The sequence below is a fragment of the Syngnathus floridae genome, chromosome 11, assembly GCF_059516105.1.
Source record: "Syngnathus floridae isolate MCC-2025c chromosome 11, RoL_Sflo_1.0, whole genome shotgun sequence".
Lineage (NCBI taxonomy): Eukaryota > Metazoa > Chordata > Actinopteri > Syngnathiformes > Syngnathidae > Syngnathus > Syngnathus floridae.
Window position 1 is genome coordinate 4,504,312 of NC_142423.1, and position 20,697 is coordinate 4,525,008.

The 20,697-nt window shown below is 42.9% G+C and overlaps 2 protein-coding genes across 2 annotated transcripts; one reads left to right on the forward strand and one right to left on the reverse strand.

Moving 5' to 3' along the window:
• The first annotated feature begins 254 nt into the window (after positions 1–254).
• LOC148390427 (dynein axonemal intermediate chain 1-like) lies at positions 255–5,272 on the forward strand. The gene is made up of 20 exons (XM_088390066.1): positions 255–474; positions 638–673; positions 783–842; positions 941–1,021; positions 1,108–1,234; positions 1,310–1,344; positions 1,478–1,627; positions 1,760–1,819; positions 1,928–2,020; positions 2,099–2,183; positions 2,275–2,392; positions 2,466–2,509; positions 2,892–3,139; positions 3,235–3,315; positions 3,420–3,507; positions 3,651–3,730; positions 4,066–4,214; positions 4,348–4,447; positions 4,866–5,051; positions 5,142–5,272. Exons 1-20 carry the CDS (start codon positions 460–462, stop codon positions 5,232–5,234), a joined length of 1,929 nt encoding a protein of 642 aa, XP_088246192.1. The 5' UTR covers positions 255–459; the 3' UTR covers positions 5,235–5,272.
• On the reverse strand, positions 5,065–20,292 carry dnai1.2 (dynein, axonemal, intermediate chain 1, paralog 2). The gene is made up of 21 exons (XM_088390065.1): positions 20,134–20,292; positions 19,914–19,958; positions 19,752–19,844; positions 19,562–19,642; positions 19,357–19,483; positions 19,117–19,166; positions 18,837–18,989; positions 18,681–18,740; positions 18,483–18,608; positions 18,261–18,348; positions 18,067–18,184; positions 17,952–17,995; positions 17,611–17,858; positions 17,430–17,519; positions 16,987–17,074; positions 16,765–16,844; positions 16,293–16,441; positions 15,949–16,048; positions 11,114–11,299; positions 10,102–10,237; positions 5,065–5,523 (listed from the first exon to the last, which is right to left on the reverse strand). The coding sequence occupies exons 1-20, from the start codon at positions 20,167–20,169 to the stop codon at positions 10,133–10,135; spliced, it is 2,067 nt and encodes a 688-aa protein (XP_088246191.1). The 5' UTR covers positions 20,170–20,292; the 3' UTR covers positions 5,065–5,523; positions 10,102–10,132.
• Between the last annotated feature and the right edge of the window lie 405 nt (positions 20,293–20,697).

Consider the following 20,697-nt stretch of genomic DNA (forward strand, 5'->3'; position numbering starts at 1 on the left):
AGTGCATCTACTCGACAAAAAGTTACATTGAAAAGAATGTTAAATGAACTTACAGCAATTCTTGTCCCACGTAAGATAAAGCAGTCCAAATAAGAGATGAAAATCTTGTGGTGTGGAGGCCTTCAGCCTTAAAGCATCCACTGCCAGCCATGTTGGGTTCCTCAGGGGTCTCCAGGGAATAGAACCAGAAAGACAACCAGTTATCCATTGTAAACATGATAAATTATATAAATAATTATGATGGGGCGAGTAGGGTTCCCCACACATGAAAAAAAATCGTATTATTCTATAAGTGTTACATCATATTTATCAAAAATGTTGCATCAACATCATGTCATCTTTGCATTAACACTCATGTCATCAAAACCTTTATTATGTCATCCCCAAAAGAGTTCAAAGGAAGAACTGCAGTTAATCATGGGGTGTGGTACATTTGCGGAAAAATACAGATAGGAAAAGATGAGCAAAGATCAAGTAAGTGACATTTTTTGTGCAATACTCAGATGACCATACTGTCTATTTTAAGTTATATTTGACTTGTAACTCTCCTTTAAAAGTGTCAGTCAAAACAAATAGACTAATTGTAACACTACACCTAACCGTCTTTGTTTTTCGCAATGTGCTGTCATGACCGAAGCACCCTGCCAAGTCATTCAAATCGAACAAGAAAAAGGTGAGTTGCATGCATTGCAGATGATTATCATTGTTGACGTAATGTGGTTTGTGTGCACAACTAACATTTCAAGCCATCAACAAAAATATTGAACACTTATGTATTTCAGGATGATGACGATCCGGGGAAACTTATTAAGCCTCCAGAGCAATTGGAACTGACTGAAGCTGTAAGACTGACACAAATCACCAGTTTATCACTTGTACGAGCAAATTTACTCAAGTATATACTGAATTTTCCTGGCTTTTTTTCTCTCTCTCCTGACAGGAGCTGAAAGAGGAAATAACAAGGACTCTGACAGCAAAAAATCCACATGCCCCGCAAAATCTTGCCCACTACAAATTTCATGTAAGGGTTCTTGTGACTTTATTGTGTCTATTTTTCTATCCTTCATCGTCATTACCATCGTCTCATCGCCGCTTTGTATTTTCCAGGATGGTGCTTACAAGCTGACCACGGCTGTAAATCACTTGGCGGTTCACTTTGTCTTGGAGGGCTGTCTCGAACATCAAGACATTGATGAAATTCATGTGACAACACCTGAGGAACTCGCTGAAGATGGTGGGAAATTCCATTAGCGGCATATCGTGATAATGTCTTGATGTATTTATATTAAATGATTTGATGATTTTCCAGCAACGGGAGAGGAAGGAGAAGATTCTGCTGATGAGGTAAGACGTCATGTGATCTGAAGTACTTGTTCTTGTTGGGTTGCAGATGTCAAGTATCTTCAATTCACTTTTTAATCTCTCAATAATGTCCTCTTAAAGATGCTCGGTCAAACTTTGTTGATTTTCCGTACAGGAAGGATCTGGCGATGGCGATGCGGATGGTGATGGCGATGGAGGCGAGGAAGAGGAGGTCGTAGAAGATGACATACCACCAGAGCCAAAAGTTACAAACCAGTTCAACTTTATCGAAAGAGCCTCTCAAACCCTCAATAATCCACTGCAGGTATAGAAAGGACAATTTATTTGATTAACACTTTATTTCCCAACAGTTATCTAACTTTTCAAACCTGTGGGTTTGTTATAGTCCATAAAACTATCGATTGCACAATTAAGGTCCGTTAATATTTTCCTACAGGGTCGAAGTATCCAAACTATTCCTCCTCCACGCTGCAACTACATTGCAAACGCTTGCCAGGTTGAGAATTCTCCGATTTTTTTCATTGAAAACATATTTCAGACATCTGAGTTGTTTAGAAATACTCACTTTGGGAATATTGTGATGTTTCTTATTCGGCCTTTGCAGTGGAACATATATGACGTTTACATGGAAGAGCTGCAGAAAAGAGAAAACAATAAGGACTATGACATAAATAAAAAGATACTCATTGAGACACCGGTGAGTCACACTAACTATGCATCGGACCTGATAGCAATCTGTTTATCGTCCATTTTTGTCTGTCTTTTATTTCTACAGAGTGATGACATCAACCAAGTAGCCAAATCAGCCATGCTATTAGAGCGGATGGTCAATCAGAACACATTTAATGAAGTAGCACAAGGTGTTCACTGTTATTCTTTTTGTCTATGGACATTATGGTGCAGTATCAAGAAAAATACTATTATTTCTTCCCGCCTTGTATTTCCTTTCAGATTTCAAATACTTTGAGGATGCGGCTGATGAATTTAGGGAGCAGGAGGGTACTGTTCTCCCACTGTGGAAGTTCCAGTATAACAAAGCCAAAATGATGTGCGTCACTGCCTTCTGCTGGTAGGTTTGCTCATTCACATCATCAAGCACTCACTTTAAGGTAAGAGGACTAATAATATACCTTCTTCCGTAGGAATTTCGTGTATCCAGATTTTTTTGGTGTGGGACTGGGATCATGTAAGTCTAGAAGAAATATTGAGATGAAAAAAAATAACTCTGGTTGGCAGCAAATTGTAATCAGAGATGGAATTTTGTGCTCCTTAACACATTTTCCCCACACTGAGTGTCTTTTTGTTTTAAAGTTTGACCTATAAAGCGTGAGAAATACGGATTTCACTAGGTTTTGTAATTGATAGCTATGATATTGTTGCAAAATTCATACATGTGACTAAATATTAATATTTCCAAATTATATCATTGTTAATTTATCGTTATGAAAACCATCCGTGCTAGAGAGAGAAAAAAAAAAAACTGGGACAAAGAAAAAAAATCTAGGAAAGTTACTTACATCTTTAAATCATATTTCAATTAAGACAACTTCTATCCATTCCAACGGCAGATGACTTCAGCAAACAAGGCCGCGGGATGCTCCTCTTCTACACGTTGAAGAATTCTACCTACCCCGAGTACATCTTCCCGACAGGGTCTGGGGTCATGACCCTTGATATCCATAAGCAGCATTCCTACCTTGTGGCTGTCGGTTTCCATGATGGATGCGTGTGTGTGTACAACTTGAAAAACAAAGGACAGGACCCTCAGTACAAGAGCACCGTTAACAATGGCATGCACACTGACCCCGTGTGGCAGGTAGGGGGAAGTGCATCAAAAATGCAAACTCACAAAAAGTTTGGTTAGCTGTTTCAAAAGTCATTCAGCCATTTTTTTATTTAATTTTTATTCAGGTTCGCTGGCAAAATGACAGGAGCCTCAATTTTTATTCAGTGTCTTCGGATGGCCGAGTTGTGTCATGGACGCTCAGTAAGGTTAGAGAAATTACTGGAAAAAAAATAAAACTGAATTTGAAATTGTATGATACATGCTGGATTAAGACATTAAAGTGCATCAAAATGTATTTAAATGTCCACAGAACGAGCTTGTCTTCACCGATGCTATCAGACTAGCACTGGATTATCCTGTGTCTGATGGGCTCGAAGGCATTCAGGAGCTTCCCAACGGTGAGTTTTCACTTTTTGTGTGACTTTGAAAATATTCTAGCCATTGTAGCAATCACAGTTTTTCCTCAAAGTTGAATTAACTTTCCATTTGTTGGCTGTCACGTGCATTGCTCTTTTAAGCCTCATATACTTCTTGTCTGCAGCTAGTGGCACATCCTTTGACTTTCACCCACAGATTGACGATCTCTTCGTAGTTGGCACTCAGGAAGGAAAAATACACAAGGTAGGCTGGGAGAAATCATTCTACCCACTGAGATTTGGCTGAGATGAACTGTCAGATGTCTGAAATACAGCAGCTGTGCCTAAAAGCCATAAAGTTGATTTAGTCTTCTGAGTGTGGGCTATGTCACTGCAATCAGGACTGGAGAGTAAAAGATTGTCGATACTTAACCTTAAATTACTTACATAAAGTTTTTCTTCAACATATTTAGAGCAGTTGTGTCTCTGGTGGATTGATGACAATACGTATCTGCAAATGTATCTTTTCATGGCTTCCCTTTCCAGTATAGTAAAAGCAGTATCCAACATTCCCTTTGTCATCATTCTCTCATTATCTAGTGCTCCAAAAATTACTCAAGCCAGTACCTCAAGACATACGAGGCTCACAACATGGCAGTGGATAGGGTGAAGTGGAATCCTTACCACCCAAAGGTTTTCATCTCCTGCAGTTCGGATTGGACTGTGAAGATCTGGGACCAGGATTACAGGTTGTTTCATGAATGATGACATGCAGCATTATATTTGGAACTTTAAATTGACACTGTTTATAGTTTATTTGTGATACTTAATATGGAAGTTTCCATGGAAGTGAGTGAGCCTTGGCTTTCTTTCCTTTTCCAGCGTCCCAATGTTCACATTTGAATTGAATGCACCAGTTGGCGATGTGGACTGGGCGCCGTATTCCTCTACTGTCTTTGTTGGTGTCACCACAGATGGTTTGGTAAGAGTCATTTGAAACGATCACGCTTTGTGTGCAGTATGGCGGCGATCAAGGGACGCTTTAGCATGGCTCCGCCTCTCACCTCAAACAACAACAACATCGTTTCAGAGTTGGACAAGCTGCCGTCTGTGCTCGGCTGTACTCTACAAAGCACAGTACATTCTTTGTGTGCGGTGGGGCCGGCACAGATAGCGGGAACACATTTGACACGGGGGTCATCTGACCCACCCACACATACAGTCCATGAAGAGCACATGCTCATTGAATTACTTGAAACGACTCCATCAGACCTCATGAGTGTACCACAAAATTTAGCTGCACGATTTGGACGCAGATTCTAAAGTCACCCCGCTTAATTAAACACACAATATGGATGTTGTTTGTTCAGCACGCTAAGTACTCTGATATTATTTTTCAGGTTCATGTTTTTGACCTCGTCATCAACAAGTATCAGGCTATCTGCCAGCAGCCGGTGGTAAATAAAAAGAAGACTAAGCTGACTCACATTGAGTTTAACCCTGTCAATCCCGTCATCGTAGTTGGTGATGACAGAGGCGTTGTTATCAGCCTCAAACTGTCTCCGAACCTCCGCAAAAAACCAAAGGTAAAGTGCCACATCAGGATAAAAAAAAAAGTAACGTTGTGTTACAATTTGTATATGTCTATTTGGCTGTGTGTGCTTGTGCATGTGTAGGGGAAGAAAGGTCGCGATTTGGTTGAAGGCCCTGAGGCAGAAGTAGCAAAGATGGAGAGGCTTCTCAGTCTGCTAAGAGAACTTGAGCCTTAACAGCACCGCAAAGTACAATAAAGTATTTCACATGAAAACTATTTGTATATTTTTTTATTTGATGTTTCAAATTTCTCCCCAATGGTATAACTTCTGACTTAAGTTGCTGGTATAGTGTAATGTTAGTAAGGTCTCATATGTAAGGGCTTGTTTTTTCTGGAAATGATTTTGGCAGAAGATGCAATGCAGTGGCTTGCAGGGCTGTGTTAGTGACATAACCTACCAGTAGAAGGCGCTCGCTCCCTTCATCGAAGTGTACAGTAGGCCCCACGGCCACGGTACAGTCGAGCTGTAAAATAAAGGATAACCTTTTATTTATTGCACGACCATACTGTATGCTGTGTCATCATCTTCATTTTATGGTGCCAATTCTTTTTTAATACTGCAAAATATTCATGTTTGACGCATTTTTTGCCTGCATTTTTTCCACCACAGTTCATTTTATGGGAAATGGCAGAATTTTATACAGACACAATTTAGCGTATTTCATTTTGGATTTTGTTTATTTATCTATTTTGCACTCTTACATTTGGTGTAAAAGAAATGGTGTTAGCAATCCAATGGTCTGGGACTGCTTCATGACCTGCTGGACAATTTGCTGTGATTACGTAGCAGAAAAGTGACCCGAAACATAACCGCTGCATTCTGCGCTGGTGGCCTCGATACAAATCATCATCAATGATGCAAACTTTTATACAATTGCATTCTGTTGTTGTCTTTTTGGAAATCACCTCAAACACACAAATAGAAGTTATCATTGGACATAATAGCTAATCATTGGCAGATTATTCACATTTTTAGACACCATCCATCTGATGTGTCAGGTTTGTGAGGGATTAGTGATTAGGAATGCATGACTCAGGGGCCACTCATGCTGTCGAACTTGTCTGACAGCGTGGGTTATGCTTCTATTCACTGACAGAATGAGTCTGACTCTACATGCCCAATGATTGAGGAGTGATCAGCGCAGGGTGTAGGCTGCTTTCCCTTTCTGGAAGTCAGTTGGGATAGTTCCTTGCTTCCCGAGGAGGATTGTAAAAAATGGATAGATGGTGACTGGGGTGACCAGCGTGCAGTAAAATGGTTTCATCGCTTTAAGTCTCAGCTTCTTTTTGTCTTGAGGAAGAGAAGTGTTTATGATCATGGGCTCTTAGCTTTGTTGTGTTTGTGTGTCTTAAATATAGATCCAAATCATCACTAATTGCAGTTTTCCCCAAAGACATGCTCCGCTGTGCTGAACTTGTTTTGTCAGTCCTCTGCACTGCAATGTGCTTGTTGGCCATAACAACTGCTGCAGCAGGATCCTGATGTAATTGCATTCAAACGGTTCCCCTTCTCTTTTGCGCTTGATATCACTGCTGACACCCACTAACTCTAACTCAGCCCCGCCTCCGCTTCCCATTCTCTCTCTCTCTCTCTCTCTCTCTCTCTCTCTCTCTCTCTCTCTCTCTCTCTCTCCCATGCTCTCCGTCCGTCTCTGCTATCACACAACTCCTCAAGCTATGCTGCCTCATCTTTGATTGTGTTTGATGAACAGATGGAGATGGGGGGAGGGCAGCACACAAACGGAAAGAGCATGAGAATCTGGCGAGGAGCACTTGGATCCACGTGAACACACGGTGGCCAGTGAAACATAAGCAAAAGCTGCATCTTCATTCAGAAGAGCCTGCTCGGTAAGTAAGCAACTATTATGCGAATATGCAGTTAACTTTTGATCAAATAGAAGGAAAAAAGATGCATGATCTGCAGCAAAAAATATTTTTTAATTTAAATAATTTTTGATGGATCGTTGAGGATGCGTCTTTCTAATATGCTTTTCATGGGAGTGAGTAGCTGGAGCATTTTCTTACAGAGCGGCCCTCATAAATTGAGAGCAAACTTGATCTTTTTTGTTAGCTCAAGTTGTTTGCCTAATTACTGTTAACATGTTTTGTCACTATCAGACAAGAAACAATTATCTCGCGCAATTAGGCAGGCCTCCTGATTTGTTTTTAATTTAACTTTAATGACAATTCACACCAAATTGCTCTGCTGAGAACACGTGTAAAATAATGACACCAGATTTGGGGTAAAGCTCCTAATCAGTTTGACTTTCATTAACATTTTGAGATGATTATATAGGGTGCTGTAACTGGAGTCAGTTCAAATTTAATTCCAATTTAGGCCAGTCCCAATTTCAGCACTGAATTGAAGCGATGACCTTACTACAAAACACGATAATAACAAACGCATACTTGACTCAAAACGTCATGTGGTTGGCAGTGGCACCCACAGCTATTTACTCAGCTGCTCAGGTTGCTAAAATTAGAAATAAAAAAAAAACATTTGTTCTGCTTGTGTCTGGTTATTACTTCTGCCAAGATAGTGATGTGGAAGATATAGTATGCAGTCATGCTGGGGGAAAAAAAAAATCTCTTTCAATGATGAACGGTCTCACTAAACATAGTCAAGTTGGGTCATTGTAATTAATTGAGGTTGATTTAACTGAATTACTAAGATTTGATTTACTTAGGTTAGATAAACTTAATTTATTCAAGCAAGAGCGGTTACTTTATATAAGTTTGGTCTATGAAGATGAAATTCACACCTGCAGACGTTTTAAGCAAACCGATTCATGCAGTCTCTGCAGAATATAAAAGGAGCTTTTGCTGTTTTGGTTCTTTATTCCATAATTTAGTATCAAGCAAAGAGCACAAATTTGTCATCTCATTTTCTGCTCAATTTGCTTTCTCTCTCCAGTGACGCTATTTCCATTTTACCGACTTCCTGAAATAGCATTCCAGGTATGTGTCATTCTATACCAGCCTAATTCTGATTGCATTATTTTTTTCCATCACTTTCAGACACTGGTAATCATCCGCTGCTGAATTTCAATTGAGCCTCTGCGGAGTCAGCCATACCAGCAAACATTTTAAATCTCGAACCTTGTCAATCAAGTGGAAGTAAAATGCACTGCATGGAAGAACAATTACTTTATGCTTATTTTATTTATTAGCTTATCAAATGTGGGCAATGAACCCTGCAGATAACAAACAATCACAACTGGCTGCTTCATGAAGACTTATGGATCCTACTATGGAATCTAAAGAGATTGTGGCAGCACTGTCCACAGCAGCATTAGTGGCCATTGTGTGTAACGCATTTGCCGCCCTCTTCCTCCTCCTCTTGTGTCTTGTCATTTATCGAGCATGCAGGGTCCCTTCCAGCCCAGACAGACTGATGGTTCTGTCTCCCAGTGAGGGAGAAGGCAGGCCTCTAAATGAAAAGTACCTCCTGACTTCCTGACTGCAATGGGAGGAGTCTTATGTAGCAATGAGGAAAAAGTGCCAGGAAGCACCCGAACTCGATTGGGAAGAGCAATAATAAGGCATGCCTTTGTGAATTTAAAACCACCAACAAATAGCTCCGATGTCTAGAAGTCGACGTTTAATACACACAAAGTGAGGGAAATGAATGCTGTAGGTGGTTTCTAAATATATCCCGTTATTTCATCTCTGCATATTGCTGACAACGGGGACGTGTGCGCCATTGTCACTCATAAATCCAAGCAATCTGTGTGCCAGAACTCCTTACGGGAGCTGTTACATAACGCTCGAAGAGGCCACACTATACCCGTGTCCTCTTCAACATCAATGACCACCTCTGCTTTTAAAAGTACCTTATTTTCTGCACTATAAGGCGCACCTAAAAACCTCCAATTTTCTCAAAAGCCGACAGTGCGCCTTATAATCAGGTGCGCCTTATATATGGACCAATATTGAGCCACTACAGCAGGCGTGTCCAAAGTCCGGCCCGCGGGCCAAATGTATATATCTTATATATGGACAAAGTTTTAAAATGGGCCATTCATTGAAGGTGCTCCTTATAATCCGGTGCGCCTTATAGTGCAGAAAATACAGTATATACAATTTTTGGCACATTGGCAAAGATCATTTGAAATGAATGAGTATTTTGTCAGACAGTGTGCCATAGAAAGGAAACTGAAGAACTATGTTGGGGTGCCCGAGTACTCTTTTCCTCACAATATCATCTGCTTCTACCTTGCACAAAGTCCCACTGACTCTAACCTGAATGAGACGACATCTAGGGGAAGTTATATAGGCTTGATTCCTTTTACTAGCTGTAGCTGTAATGGCCAAGCATCCTAAATAGATTTGTCTTTATAGTGTGGCCGCGGTCAAACAAACAGTAAACACAGCGAGAGAGCAGGTTTCACGGTGTCAAAGCAACACGAACGAGCATCCTTCTTCCACAAAATCCGAGCAGCGGAATGAACAAATCACAGCTAATGGACAGAGTGCTTGCATGTGTCCACGGCAAGATGTCAGGAGGACATTAAGTGGTGCTTCACTGAACAAGAGCGTCACAACCAACCCGCAGCATGGTGACTCAAAGCCAAGCTTTCCCTCGTACTCTACAATGAAGTCCAAAGACTCTTGGGTCATGACTGGAATGTTGCCCAGGACTGCACGTGTAAGTCAATCACATCATTTGTCCTGGTTTTGCTCTGAAGATGTTGAATTTGTTTTGATGCTCACTTAGAAGAATGCTCGCCCACACATAACAATATATATGGAATTGCCTTTTGTGAATCACTGCTCAAGTGCACTGCAGTCCACTGTGTTGCCTGTGTAATGTAACAAGTAGATAAATAAATGTATTTTATAATTGAATCTGAGTCATTTCTTCGATGACGAAAAAAAAAATTCTCATTCTGATTCATCTAGCATTTTTAACCTTATTTGCCCCTATCAGTAATTTCTTATAAATGTTTCAATTTAATCACAAGAATTCCACAGCATCATTTGAATGACATTTGTGGAAAAAAATTCAAGAACAGTGATGTGTTGATTTTTTTTACCCTCACTGAATGAACCTTTACCAGGAAACCACGAAGGTCACTTCACACTGCTTTGTTCTGAGTCCTTCAGTAGATTGAGTAGCTTCTCCATCTTGGCCACTTCCACTTCAGGACCTTCGGGCAGCTCTTGACCTTTCTTTCCCTACAAACACACACACACATGGCCTTTTCTAAGTAAACACCAGAAGATGACGTACTCAGTTAAGCTGGTTGTAGTTAGTGTATTGGAAACAATGAAAAAAAAAAAACCCCACAAGGTCTACACCGCATATCAAAAACGGATTTGTAAAATATTGATTATAATTTATGTCTTGGTTGGCATGACAACATCGCTATGTACACACACACACACACACGCACAGTGTATATTTGCTCCAATATTCTACCAATATTTGTTTTTGCTTCTTTCAAATTACCCTCGTCACAGCATGACAGTATCCTTACAAATTTGAATGTGAAGCACATTAGATTGTGAACAACACTGGCGGTGACTTCAGCCCTCCAGCTTGCCTTAATTAGATAATCAGATAATTAGATTATAAAAGACACTTTGCAAACTTCATTGAAATCCCATTTTCCTTCATTGTCTCCTCCGTTTAAACCTCAAATAATTGCGTCTGAATGACACACACTTTGCCTGAATAACCAGAATTTTTCCAATGTTGATTTTTCATTTTATTTCTGAGGGGCCGCTCGGTCAATGTTTTTAGCATATTGTTAATAATATTTGTAGTGGGTACTTGTGTCTCAAGGCTAGTTGTGTCAAGCCATGCTGAGGTCTGAGAGCATTGTTAGCCGTGCTGAACTTTATAATTAGGCCCCAAATGTATTCTCAAGGACTGTAGTCAATAATGATGTGCCATGGGCCTGTGTGTGTGTCTATTCTGTATTTGATGCTTAAGAGAACAGTTTATGAGCATGGCCTACAATTTGCTGTAAAATTGAACATACATGAGGATTATTATAATTGAATGTATTTTCATTGCACCACTTCTTCTTGTCTTTCTTTGAGTGTTACCTTTGGTTTCTTGCGGAGGTTCGGGGACAGTTTGAGGCTGATGACGGAGCCTCGGTCATCTCCCACAATGATGATTGGATGGACAGGATTAAACTCAATGTGAGTCAGTTTGCTCTTATTTTTTGCCACCACCGGCTGCCGGCAGATGGCTTGATACTTGTTGATGCTCAGGTCAAAAACATGGACCTGAAACATGATTAGAAGAGTATTGCGCAATAACGCAAAATGATTGAAAGCTATAATGAAAACAAAAATAACAATGCAATTGTGAATGACTCATTGATATAGTATCTTTTTAGCCTTTGGAGTTTTACTCCCATGTTCTGAAAAGAATTACGACCACCATTATTTTTTTTTACTGTGCCTCCTCCAGCTGTTTGTACAGCGTAACAATACAGATGGAAATCAACTGAATTGTCAAGTCTGGATGAAAGACGACTCAGGAGTATCTGAGGTGGACGACACGACATAAAATGTGAACTCTGCGGCCCCCTCCTTCAAGCTAGCAGATGAATGATTGTGTCTGGGTCACTTGCCTGCGAACGAGATGTGAGTACTGACTACACACACAGTCATCACTTGGAAGTACGGACTTTCCACAGCCTGTGTCCCTTTAGCTGTGAATTCATGTGTGCTTTTCTAGTCACGTCTTCTAAGAATTGTTTAAAGGTCAGTGACGTGATTGCATATCTATCCATTTTCTTTTAACTTGAGGATACCCAAAAGTAAATGAACTGAAACGGGATTTTCAGAACAATCTCACTTGGGCCCACTGATATTTCATTGTGACATTATAATTCCACATCTGTCAGCTGTGATGTGAAATCTGCCCAAAACAACACAAAAAAAGAAAAGGAACTGAGTTGTGTTGCATTTTTTCTCACGTCTCAGGCCAGCAGACAAGCTGTTATCCTCACAAACACGTCTAATCACAGAAACTATTAGTCTGAATGAGTCAAGGTGATGTCATAGGAAATGACAAATGTCATGCATAAATATGGTGACATTATGCGCTACAACTTAAAATGATGGAATTTCTCTGAAGTAAAGGATGGGCTTTTATTATTTCTTTTTCAGCAAAATCTTCTCAAGCTAATCTTCTCAATTCTAGCCAAGAGAATGATTGTGCGGCCAGTTCATTCTTAATGGATTTAGGTGACATTTAGATCAGAAAATAACATTTACAAATCTAATCACTGGATTAGAGTTTAAGAACACAATCTGAACTGTCCATCCATCCATCCATCTTCTTCCGCTTATCCGGGGTCGGGTCGCGGGGGCAGCAGCTTTAGGAGGGACTCCCAGACTTCCCTCTCCCCAGCCACTTCATCCAGCTCATCCCGGGGGATCCCAAGGCGTTCCCAGGCCAGCTGAGAGACATAGTCTCTCCAGCGCGTCCTGGGTCGTCCCCGGGGTCTCCTACCGGTGGGACATGCCCGGAACACCTCCCCAGGGAGGCGTCCAGGAGGCATCCTGATAAGATGCCCGAGCCACCTCATCTGGCTCCTCTCAACGTGGAGGAGTAGCGACTCTACTCCGAGTCTCTCCCGGATGACCGAGCTTCTCACCCTATCTCTAAGGGAGAGCCCGGACATCCTGCGGAGAAAACTCATTTCGGCCGCTTGTATCCGAGATCTCGTTCTTTCGGTCACGACCCATAGCTCGTGACCATAGGTGAGGGTAGGAGCGTAAATCGACCGGTAAATTGAGAGCTTTGCCTTTTGGCTCAGCTCTCTCTTCACCACAACGGACCGGTACAGGGTCCGCATTACTGCCGACGCTGCACCGATCCGCCTGTCGATCTCACGCTCCATCCTCCCCTCACTCGTGAACAAGACTCCAAGATACTTGAACTCCTCCACTTGGGGCAGGATCTCATCCCCGATCCGGAGAGGGCATTCCACCCTTTTCTGATCGAGGACCATGGACTCGGATTTGGAGGTGCTGACCCTCATCCCGACCGCTTCACACTCGGCTGCGAATCGTTCCAGCGAGAGCTGGAGATCACGGCCTGAAGAAGCCAACAGCACCACGTCATCTGCAAAAAGCAGAGACGCGATGCTGAGGTCCCCAAACCGGACCCCCTCAACGCCTCGGCTGCGCCTAGAAATTCTGTCCATAAAAATTATGAACAGAATCGGTGACAAAGGGCAGCCTTGGCGGAGTCCAACCCTCACTGGGAACGAATCCGTCTTACTGCCGGAAATGCGGACCAGACTCTGGCATCGGTGATACAGGGACCGAACCGCCCTTATCAGTTGGCTCGGCAACCCGTACTCCCGAAGCACCCTCCACAGAACCTCCCGAGGGAACGCCTTCTCCAAGTCCACAAAACACATGTGGACTGGTTGGGCGAACTCCCATGCACCCTCGAGGATCCTGCCGAGGGTGTAGAGCTGGTCCACTGTTCCACGGCCAGGACGAAAGCCACACTGCTCCTCCTGAATCCGAGGTTCGACCTCCCGACGGACCCTCCTCTCCAGCACCCCTGAATAGACCTTACCAGGGAGGCTGAGGAGTGTGATTCCCCTGTAATTGGAACACACCCTCCGGTCCCCCTTCTTAAAGAGGGGAACCACCACCCCAGTCTGCCAATCCAGAGGCACTGTCCCCGATGTCCACGCAACGTTGTAGAGGCGTGTCAGCCATGACAGCCCCACAACATCCAGAGCCTTTAAGAACTCCGGGCGGATCTCATCCACCCCCGGGGCCTTGCCACCGAGGAGTTTTTTGACTACCTCAGTGACTTCGGCCCCAGAGATTGGAGAATCCGCCTCAGAGTCTCCAGGCCCTGCTTCCTCAATGGAAGGCGTGTAGGTGGAATTGAGGAGGTCTTCGAAGTATTCTCCCCACCGACTCACGACGTCCCGAGTCGAGGTCAGCAGCACGCCATCCCCACTGTAAACAGTGTTGACGTTGCACTGCTTCCCCCTCCTGAGACGCCGGATGGTGGACCAGAATTTCCTCGAAGCCGTCCGAAAGTCATTCTCCATGGCCTCACCGAACTCCTCCCACGCCCGGGTTTTTGCCTCAGCAACCGCCGAAGCCGCGTTCCGCTTGGCCATCCGGTACCTGTCAGCTGCCTCCGGAGTCCCGCAGGCCAAAACGGCCCGATAGGACTCCTTCTTCAGCTTGACGGCATCCCTTACCGCCGGTGTCCACCAGCGGGTTCGGGGATTGCCGCCACGACAGGCACCAACGACCTTACGGCCACAGCTCCGGTCGGCCGCCTCAACAATGGAGGCGCGGAACATGGTCCACTCAGACTCAATGTCCCCCGCCTCCCCCGGGACGTGGGAAAAGCTCTGCCGGAGGTGGGAGTTGGAGCTCTTCCTGACAGGAGATTCTGCCAGACGTTCCCAGCAGACCCTCACAGAGCGTTTGGGTCTGCCAGGTCGGACCGGCATCTTCCCCCACCATCGGAGCCAACCCACCACCAGGTGGTGATCAGTTGACAGCTCCGCCCCTCTCTTCACCCGAGTGTCCAAAACATGCGGCCGCAAATCCGATGACACGACTACAAAGTCGATCATCGAACTGCGGCCTAGGGTGTCCTGGTGCCAAGTGCACACATGGACACCCTTATGTTTGAACATGGTGTTCATTATTGAAAATCCGTGTCGAGCACAGAAGTCCAACAATAGAACACCGCTCGGGTTCAGATCAGGGGGGCCGTTCCTCCCAATCACGCCCTTCCAGGTCTCACTGTCATTGCCCACGTGAGCATTGAAGTCACCCAGTAGAACGATGGAGTCCCCAGAAGGAGCGCTCTCCAGCACTTCTTCCAGGGACCCCAAGAAGGGTGGGTACTCTGAGCTGCTGTTTGGTGCATAGACACAAACAACAGTCAGGACCCGTCCCCCCACCCGAAGGCGGAGGGAGGCTACCCTCTCGTTCACCGGGGTGAACCCCAATGTGCAGGCGCCCAGCCGGGGGGCAATAAGTATACCCACACCTGCTCGACGCCTCTCACCGTGGGCAACTCCAGAGTGGAAGAGAGTCCAGCCCCTCTCGAGAGGGCTTGTACCGGAACCCAAACTGTGTGTGGAGGCTAGTCCGACTATATCTAGTCGGAATCTTTCTGCCTCGCACACCAGCTCGGGCTCCTTTCCAGCCAGAGAGGTGACATTCCATGTCCCAAGAGCCAGCTTCTGCAGCCGGGGATCAGACCGCCAAGGTCCCTGCCTTTGGCTGCCGCCCAGCTCACATTGCACCCGACCCCTTCGGCCCCTCCCACAGGTGGTGAGCCCATGGGAAGGGGGACCCACGTTTCCATTTCGGGCTATGCCCGGCCGGGCCCCATGGGCGAAGACCCGGCCACCAGACGCTCGCCTTCGAGCCCCGCCTCCAGGCCTGGCTCCAGAGGGGGGCCCCGGTGACCCGCGTCCGGGCGAGGGAAAACAAAGTCCATTTATGGTTTTCATCATAAGGGGCTTGGGTGAGCCGTGCTTTGTCTGACCCCTCACCTAGGACCCGTTTGCCATGGGTGACCCTACCAGGGGCATGAAGCCCCCGACAACATGGCTCCTAGGATCATAGGGGCACGCAAACCCCTCCACCACGGTAAGGTGACGACTCGCGGAGGAATTTCTCAATATCAGCTTGGCCTTTATACTTGAAGAACAGCTCAAAAGGGAGAGTCCAATGTTTAAGTGAAAATGACTTTCATCCACTACAGTTTTATCTTCACATCTTTTTAATTGTGTTAGATATTTACTTTTGGAAATGTTTGGTAATGGCAACCAAACCGAAAATGACTTCATGACTGACTGGCTAAAAAGTAATAAGTAAAGTGTCATATTCATCTCAGATTAATGCTTTGGAATGATTCTTACCAATCCTTCTGTGGTGACGGCAGCAAAGACAGTGGAGGAGTACGGCGCCCAGGCCACATCTCCAACTGGAGCACTGAGCTCAAATGTTAACATGGCAGTGCTGAACAAAATAATCAGGTAAACATTACAAACTTAATCTGTCTTTATAATAAATATATTGAGCAACAATGAGAAGAATCAGAATCAGAATTCTTGTGATCCCAGCTGGGAATGAACGATTTTTAACAAATCTGCTTTCACGAATTCTTTCTGGCTTGCCCAATTTATATGATGCTAATGACAGATGCATTTTAAAAAATACTAGTTTGCTGATTTTGGAATCTTTCATCCACCAATCATCTTACTTGACAGTATGGTCCCAGATCTTGATGGTCCAATCCGAGCTGCAAGAGATGAAAACTTTTGGGTGGTAAGGATTCCATTTGAGTGCATCCACTGCCATGTTGTGGGCAATGTAAGTCTCAAGGAACTGGCTTGAATAATTCTTGGAGCACTGAGGAATGGAAAACAAAATTTACTGTAAAACAAATAGTGCGAGACTGTGTGAACTACACATCACCAGTTGCCATAATAAATCCCGTAATTCCAAAGAGACAAGCTACCATATACAAAAGATAGCTGAAAACAGAATTGTAAAAAAAAGTCTAATTGCAAGAACTTCACAGTTTGGATTGCAAATCTGAGGGCGATGCCAAAGAAAGTGCATACTCTCCAACTAAATCAGCTTTATGGCTTGTGCGCACAGCTGCTGTATTTCAAACCACTGGCACTTCATCCACAGCCAAATCTCGGATGCTGCAATGAATTTCAACACACCTTGTGTATTTTACCCTCCTCGGTGCCAACGACGAAAAGAGACTCGTTCTGTTTGTGAAAATCAAAGGATGTTCCGCCAACTGTAGACAAGAATGATGTGGTTTATTTCAGCACTTAAATGTGCAGTCCACAATGACCTGACTAATGAACATAAAGCATTCTGTGATTTAGAAAAAAAAACAAGCCCCGCTAAGTTACCACATCAAGAATGTAAAATCTCACCGGCGCTACGCCCCCGAATTCCCTCAGGGCCATCGAACACAGCATCATCCAGCATGAGCCTGATAGTGTCAGAGAAGACTAGTTCATTCTGCAGACATGCAAAATCATTGTGAACACTTGCACACAGTGCAAAAAACATTTATTGGCTCACTTGTCATAAAAAAAGAAAAGAGGCCCTACGGTCTAATGAAGTGCTTTAATGCAGACTCATTCAATTTCAATGAGCAATCAACATTTTGAACAGTGATGAGGGATTTCAAATTGAATTCACACTTTTTCTACATCATTTGAAACAGCACATTGGGCTATAATGAGCAGAAGAACATGGCGCATAGAAACTTAGAAACTTAACAAACTAACATTGGTTTAAAACAGTAAACAAAGACTAGGATCAGATTATTTGCATCAGATATTATTCAAATTGAATAAAAACTTCAGCACACCTTGATGAGTGTCCAAGACACAACACGGCCATCAGAGGACACAGAATAGAAATTGTGGTTTTTGTCCATGTCGTCGCTCTGCCATCGTACCTGATCGAAAGGTCATCACAAAATACCGTACATTATATATCTATGCATTTTCTTTTTACGGATTGACCTTTTTGGAAATGATATAGCTCACCTGCCAGACAGGATCAGTGTGCTTGCCAGTTTTAGCATTGCTCTTGTATTCAGCTTCCATGCTTTTCTTCTTCAAGTTGTACACACACACGCATCCATCATAGAAACCCACAGCCACCAGATAGGAATGTCGCTTATGAATATCCAGGCTCAGGACGCCGGAACTTGTCGGGAAAATAAACTCGGGGAATGTGGAGTTCTTCAACGTGTAGAAGAGGAGCATCCCGCGGCCCTGTTTGCTGAAGTCATCTGTCAATAGACGGGAAAGATGAAACGTCGCTTGAGTCGTACGTACGCTTCTCAGAAAGTCAAAGTATTGATTCACTCGTCTCACCGACTTACAAGATCCCAATCCCACACCAAAAAGGTCAGGATATTTCTCATTCCTGTGGAATAAGGTGCATTGGTGATTCATCTTGCTTCATCATCTGTTTGACGTGTTGGTGAGCAAACTGACCAGCAGAGTGCCGTGACACACATCATTTTGGCTTTGTCGTACTGGAACTTCCACAAGGGGAGAAGAGTGCCTTCCTGGTCTCGAAATTCATCTGCCGCGTCCTCAAAAAATTTGAAATCTGAAAGGACATAACAAAGAAGATAACGTTTTAGTAGCAGTGTGACATATTGCAATGTGTGAAAGAATAAACACACCTTGTGCTATTTCATGACATGTATTCTGATTGACCATTCTTTCCAATAGTGTGACTGCCGTGGCCATTTGGGTGATGTCGTCACTCTGCTGTTATAAAAAAACACTTGATTGGCAAATAAAAATTAGCCTGATCGTTACAGAATTTTTTTTAATTGAGGGATATATTAATTAATAAGTATAGATCTATATACAGTAGATTTAGAGAAAATAAATTGAGTTACCGGAGTGTCATTCACAATCTTCTTTTTGTTTTGGTCCCCATCTTTCTTTGTTTGAAAGGCTCTCTGCTTCTCCTTCTTCATTTCTTGTTTCTGCAGCTCCTCCGTGTACGCATCATATATCTCCCACTGAACAGACAAAAGAAAAGGTGAGCATTTGAGAACATTGTCTGCTGCAGATTGAAGTCGGAGAAATATGACCTGATTAGCGCTGGCCGAATAATTGCAGCGTGGAGGTGGTACAGTCTGGCAGCTTCTGTCCTGTATGGAAACACAACTTGAAGTCTTGAGGCATGCTGGCTACATTTTACATTATGTTTCATTCTCAGAGACGATTTTCTTTTTTTAAATTCCTACCCGCATTGCATTATTGAGTGTTTGGGAAGCTCTTTCGATGAAATTGAACTGGTTTGTACATTTTGGCTCCTGATCCTTTGTTTTGGAAGAAGCACTGTCTGGTCTGTCATCTTCTGCAGCATCCTCTTCTTCACCTCCATCACCAGATGTATCCTATAGAGAAAACCAACAAAGAAATTACACTGTTTACTTCACCACAATTATAGATCCCAATATTACCAGAACTAAAAATTAAATATATATAGATTTATTCAAATAATAATAATATATATTTTTTTACCAATGTTTCAGGTTTCTCCTCATCCAGTTCTGTTCCGGTATCAACTGCTGCTGCACAGAATCAAAAACAAAATCATACATGAAACGCATTTCTCTTTTAAATTTCACAACATGTTGATAGTGACACCTAACAGCAGAATATATGAACTGCAGTAGTCAATAAAGCGCTCTGCACAAACATAAAGAGCATCGCCTGCAGTTGTAATAACACCCGAATTGACAAAAAGATTTTCTTGAGCACCTTCAGAGAGGTCTTCACTGGCTGCCAGCCTGCGAGCCTCATCAGAGTCCTGATGTATGAGACAACCATCCAAGACAAAGTGAACAGCCAGCTGATCAACAACACTGGTCAGCTTGAAAGCACCTTCCTGGAAACATAACATAAAGTAAGCAAAATAAGAAGAGCCCTTCTATTCTGGTATTGTCTGCTGTAGTGTCTGTCTGACCTTGAAGCTGTATCGGACAATGTTTTGTGGCGCATGTGGATTTTTTGCTGTCAGAATCCTTGTGACTTCCTCATTCAACTCCTACACAAAAATAAACAGAGCTCATGGAATCCTGGGTAAAATATGAAGTTAAATATGATGTTAAAATGCCATTTAATTTGATTTATTGTCTTCATGTTAACTCTCCTACAGCATCAGTGAGATCCAGTTGATCAGCAGGTTTAACAGGTTTGCCATGAGTCCTTTCTTCCCAGCCATAATCACCATAGTCATCTTCTTCATCCTGCAATGAAATATTTTTTTCCCATCATTTACTTTCATAGATTTAATTTAAGAAGTATATGTGACTCACCTTTCTCTTATTGGTAGCTTTTTGTAACTTTGCACCAGGCACCTTCTGATGAAGTGTAAAATGAAAAACAATGTGATTACAAATATTATAATTTGCACAATAAATAAAAGTATGTTAATACAATTACACTGTTACTTAGTCACTAAGCCCATGTTATATAGTTCTCATTATCTCACTATGCTGGTATTTCTTTTTTTCTTTCTTTGTATATTTTCCTTACCTTTTTCCCAGGTGCTGCAACATTATTGGTTGGCATCTCCAAAAGAGTCAAACTTGGACAAAACTTTAGAGGAAAGTTCCACCAGGTGAAACCAGGCTTGGCTTGCCTGCTGTATACCGGTTGCCTAGACGACCGCCGGTCCCGATAGAGCTTCTTCGAGTGTCCCTCTGGCAGCTCGCAAACAACTCAGTGTGCATTACTGCCACCCGTGGATAATTCCCCTGCTTGACCCATTTAAAGGTTAAGCAAGTTATCCTCAAAATAGCCATGGTTCTATCATGCATTTATGCACATTTGAGCTTTTTCATTGTAGCAAACACAATAAGTGCACATCTACACCAATTGTGTTGTAACAACCAATGTTGCGCCACATCAAATCTGTTGTAACAATGTTATTTATTTTCTTATATTTACTAATCCTCTTTCTCTGTCGTTGATAGATGTGTCAATTAGATATAGATTTTTAATTTTCTTTAGATATAAATTGTAAAAGAGATTTAAAATAAACAAAAATAAAAAATAAAGAAAAACAATAATAGAGATAATATCGCCGAGACATTTGGA

Bases quoted from the DNA above. Each gene is read 5' to 3' on its own strand.
- LOC148390427 (XM_088390066.1), top strand. The intron at 3,731-4,065 runs GTAGGCTGGGAG...CTCATTATCTAG, and splicing joins AGGAAGGAAAAATACACAAG to TGCTCCAAAAATTACTCAAG. The intron at 4,448-4,865 runs GTAAGAGTCATT...ATTATTTTTCAG, and splicing joins GTGTCACCACAGATGGTTTG to GTTCATGTTTTTGACCTCGT.
- dnai1.2 (XM_088390065.1), bottom strand. From the start codon at position 20,169: ATGCCAACCAATAATGTTGCAGCACCTGGGAAAAAG. The intron at 16,845-16,986 runs GTGAGATTTTAC...TCTTGTCTACAG, and splicing joins AATTCGGGGGCGTAGCGCCG to TTGGCGGAACATCCTTTGAT. The intron at 11,300-15,948 runs GTAAGAATCATT...ATCATGTTTCAG, and splicing joins CCGTCACCACAGAAGGATTG to GTCCATGTTTTTGACCTGAG.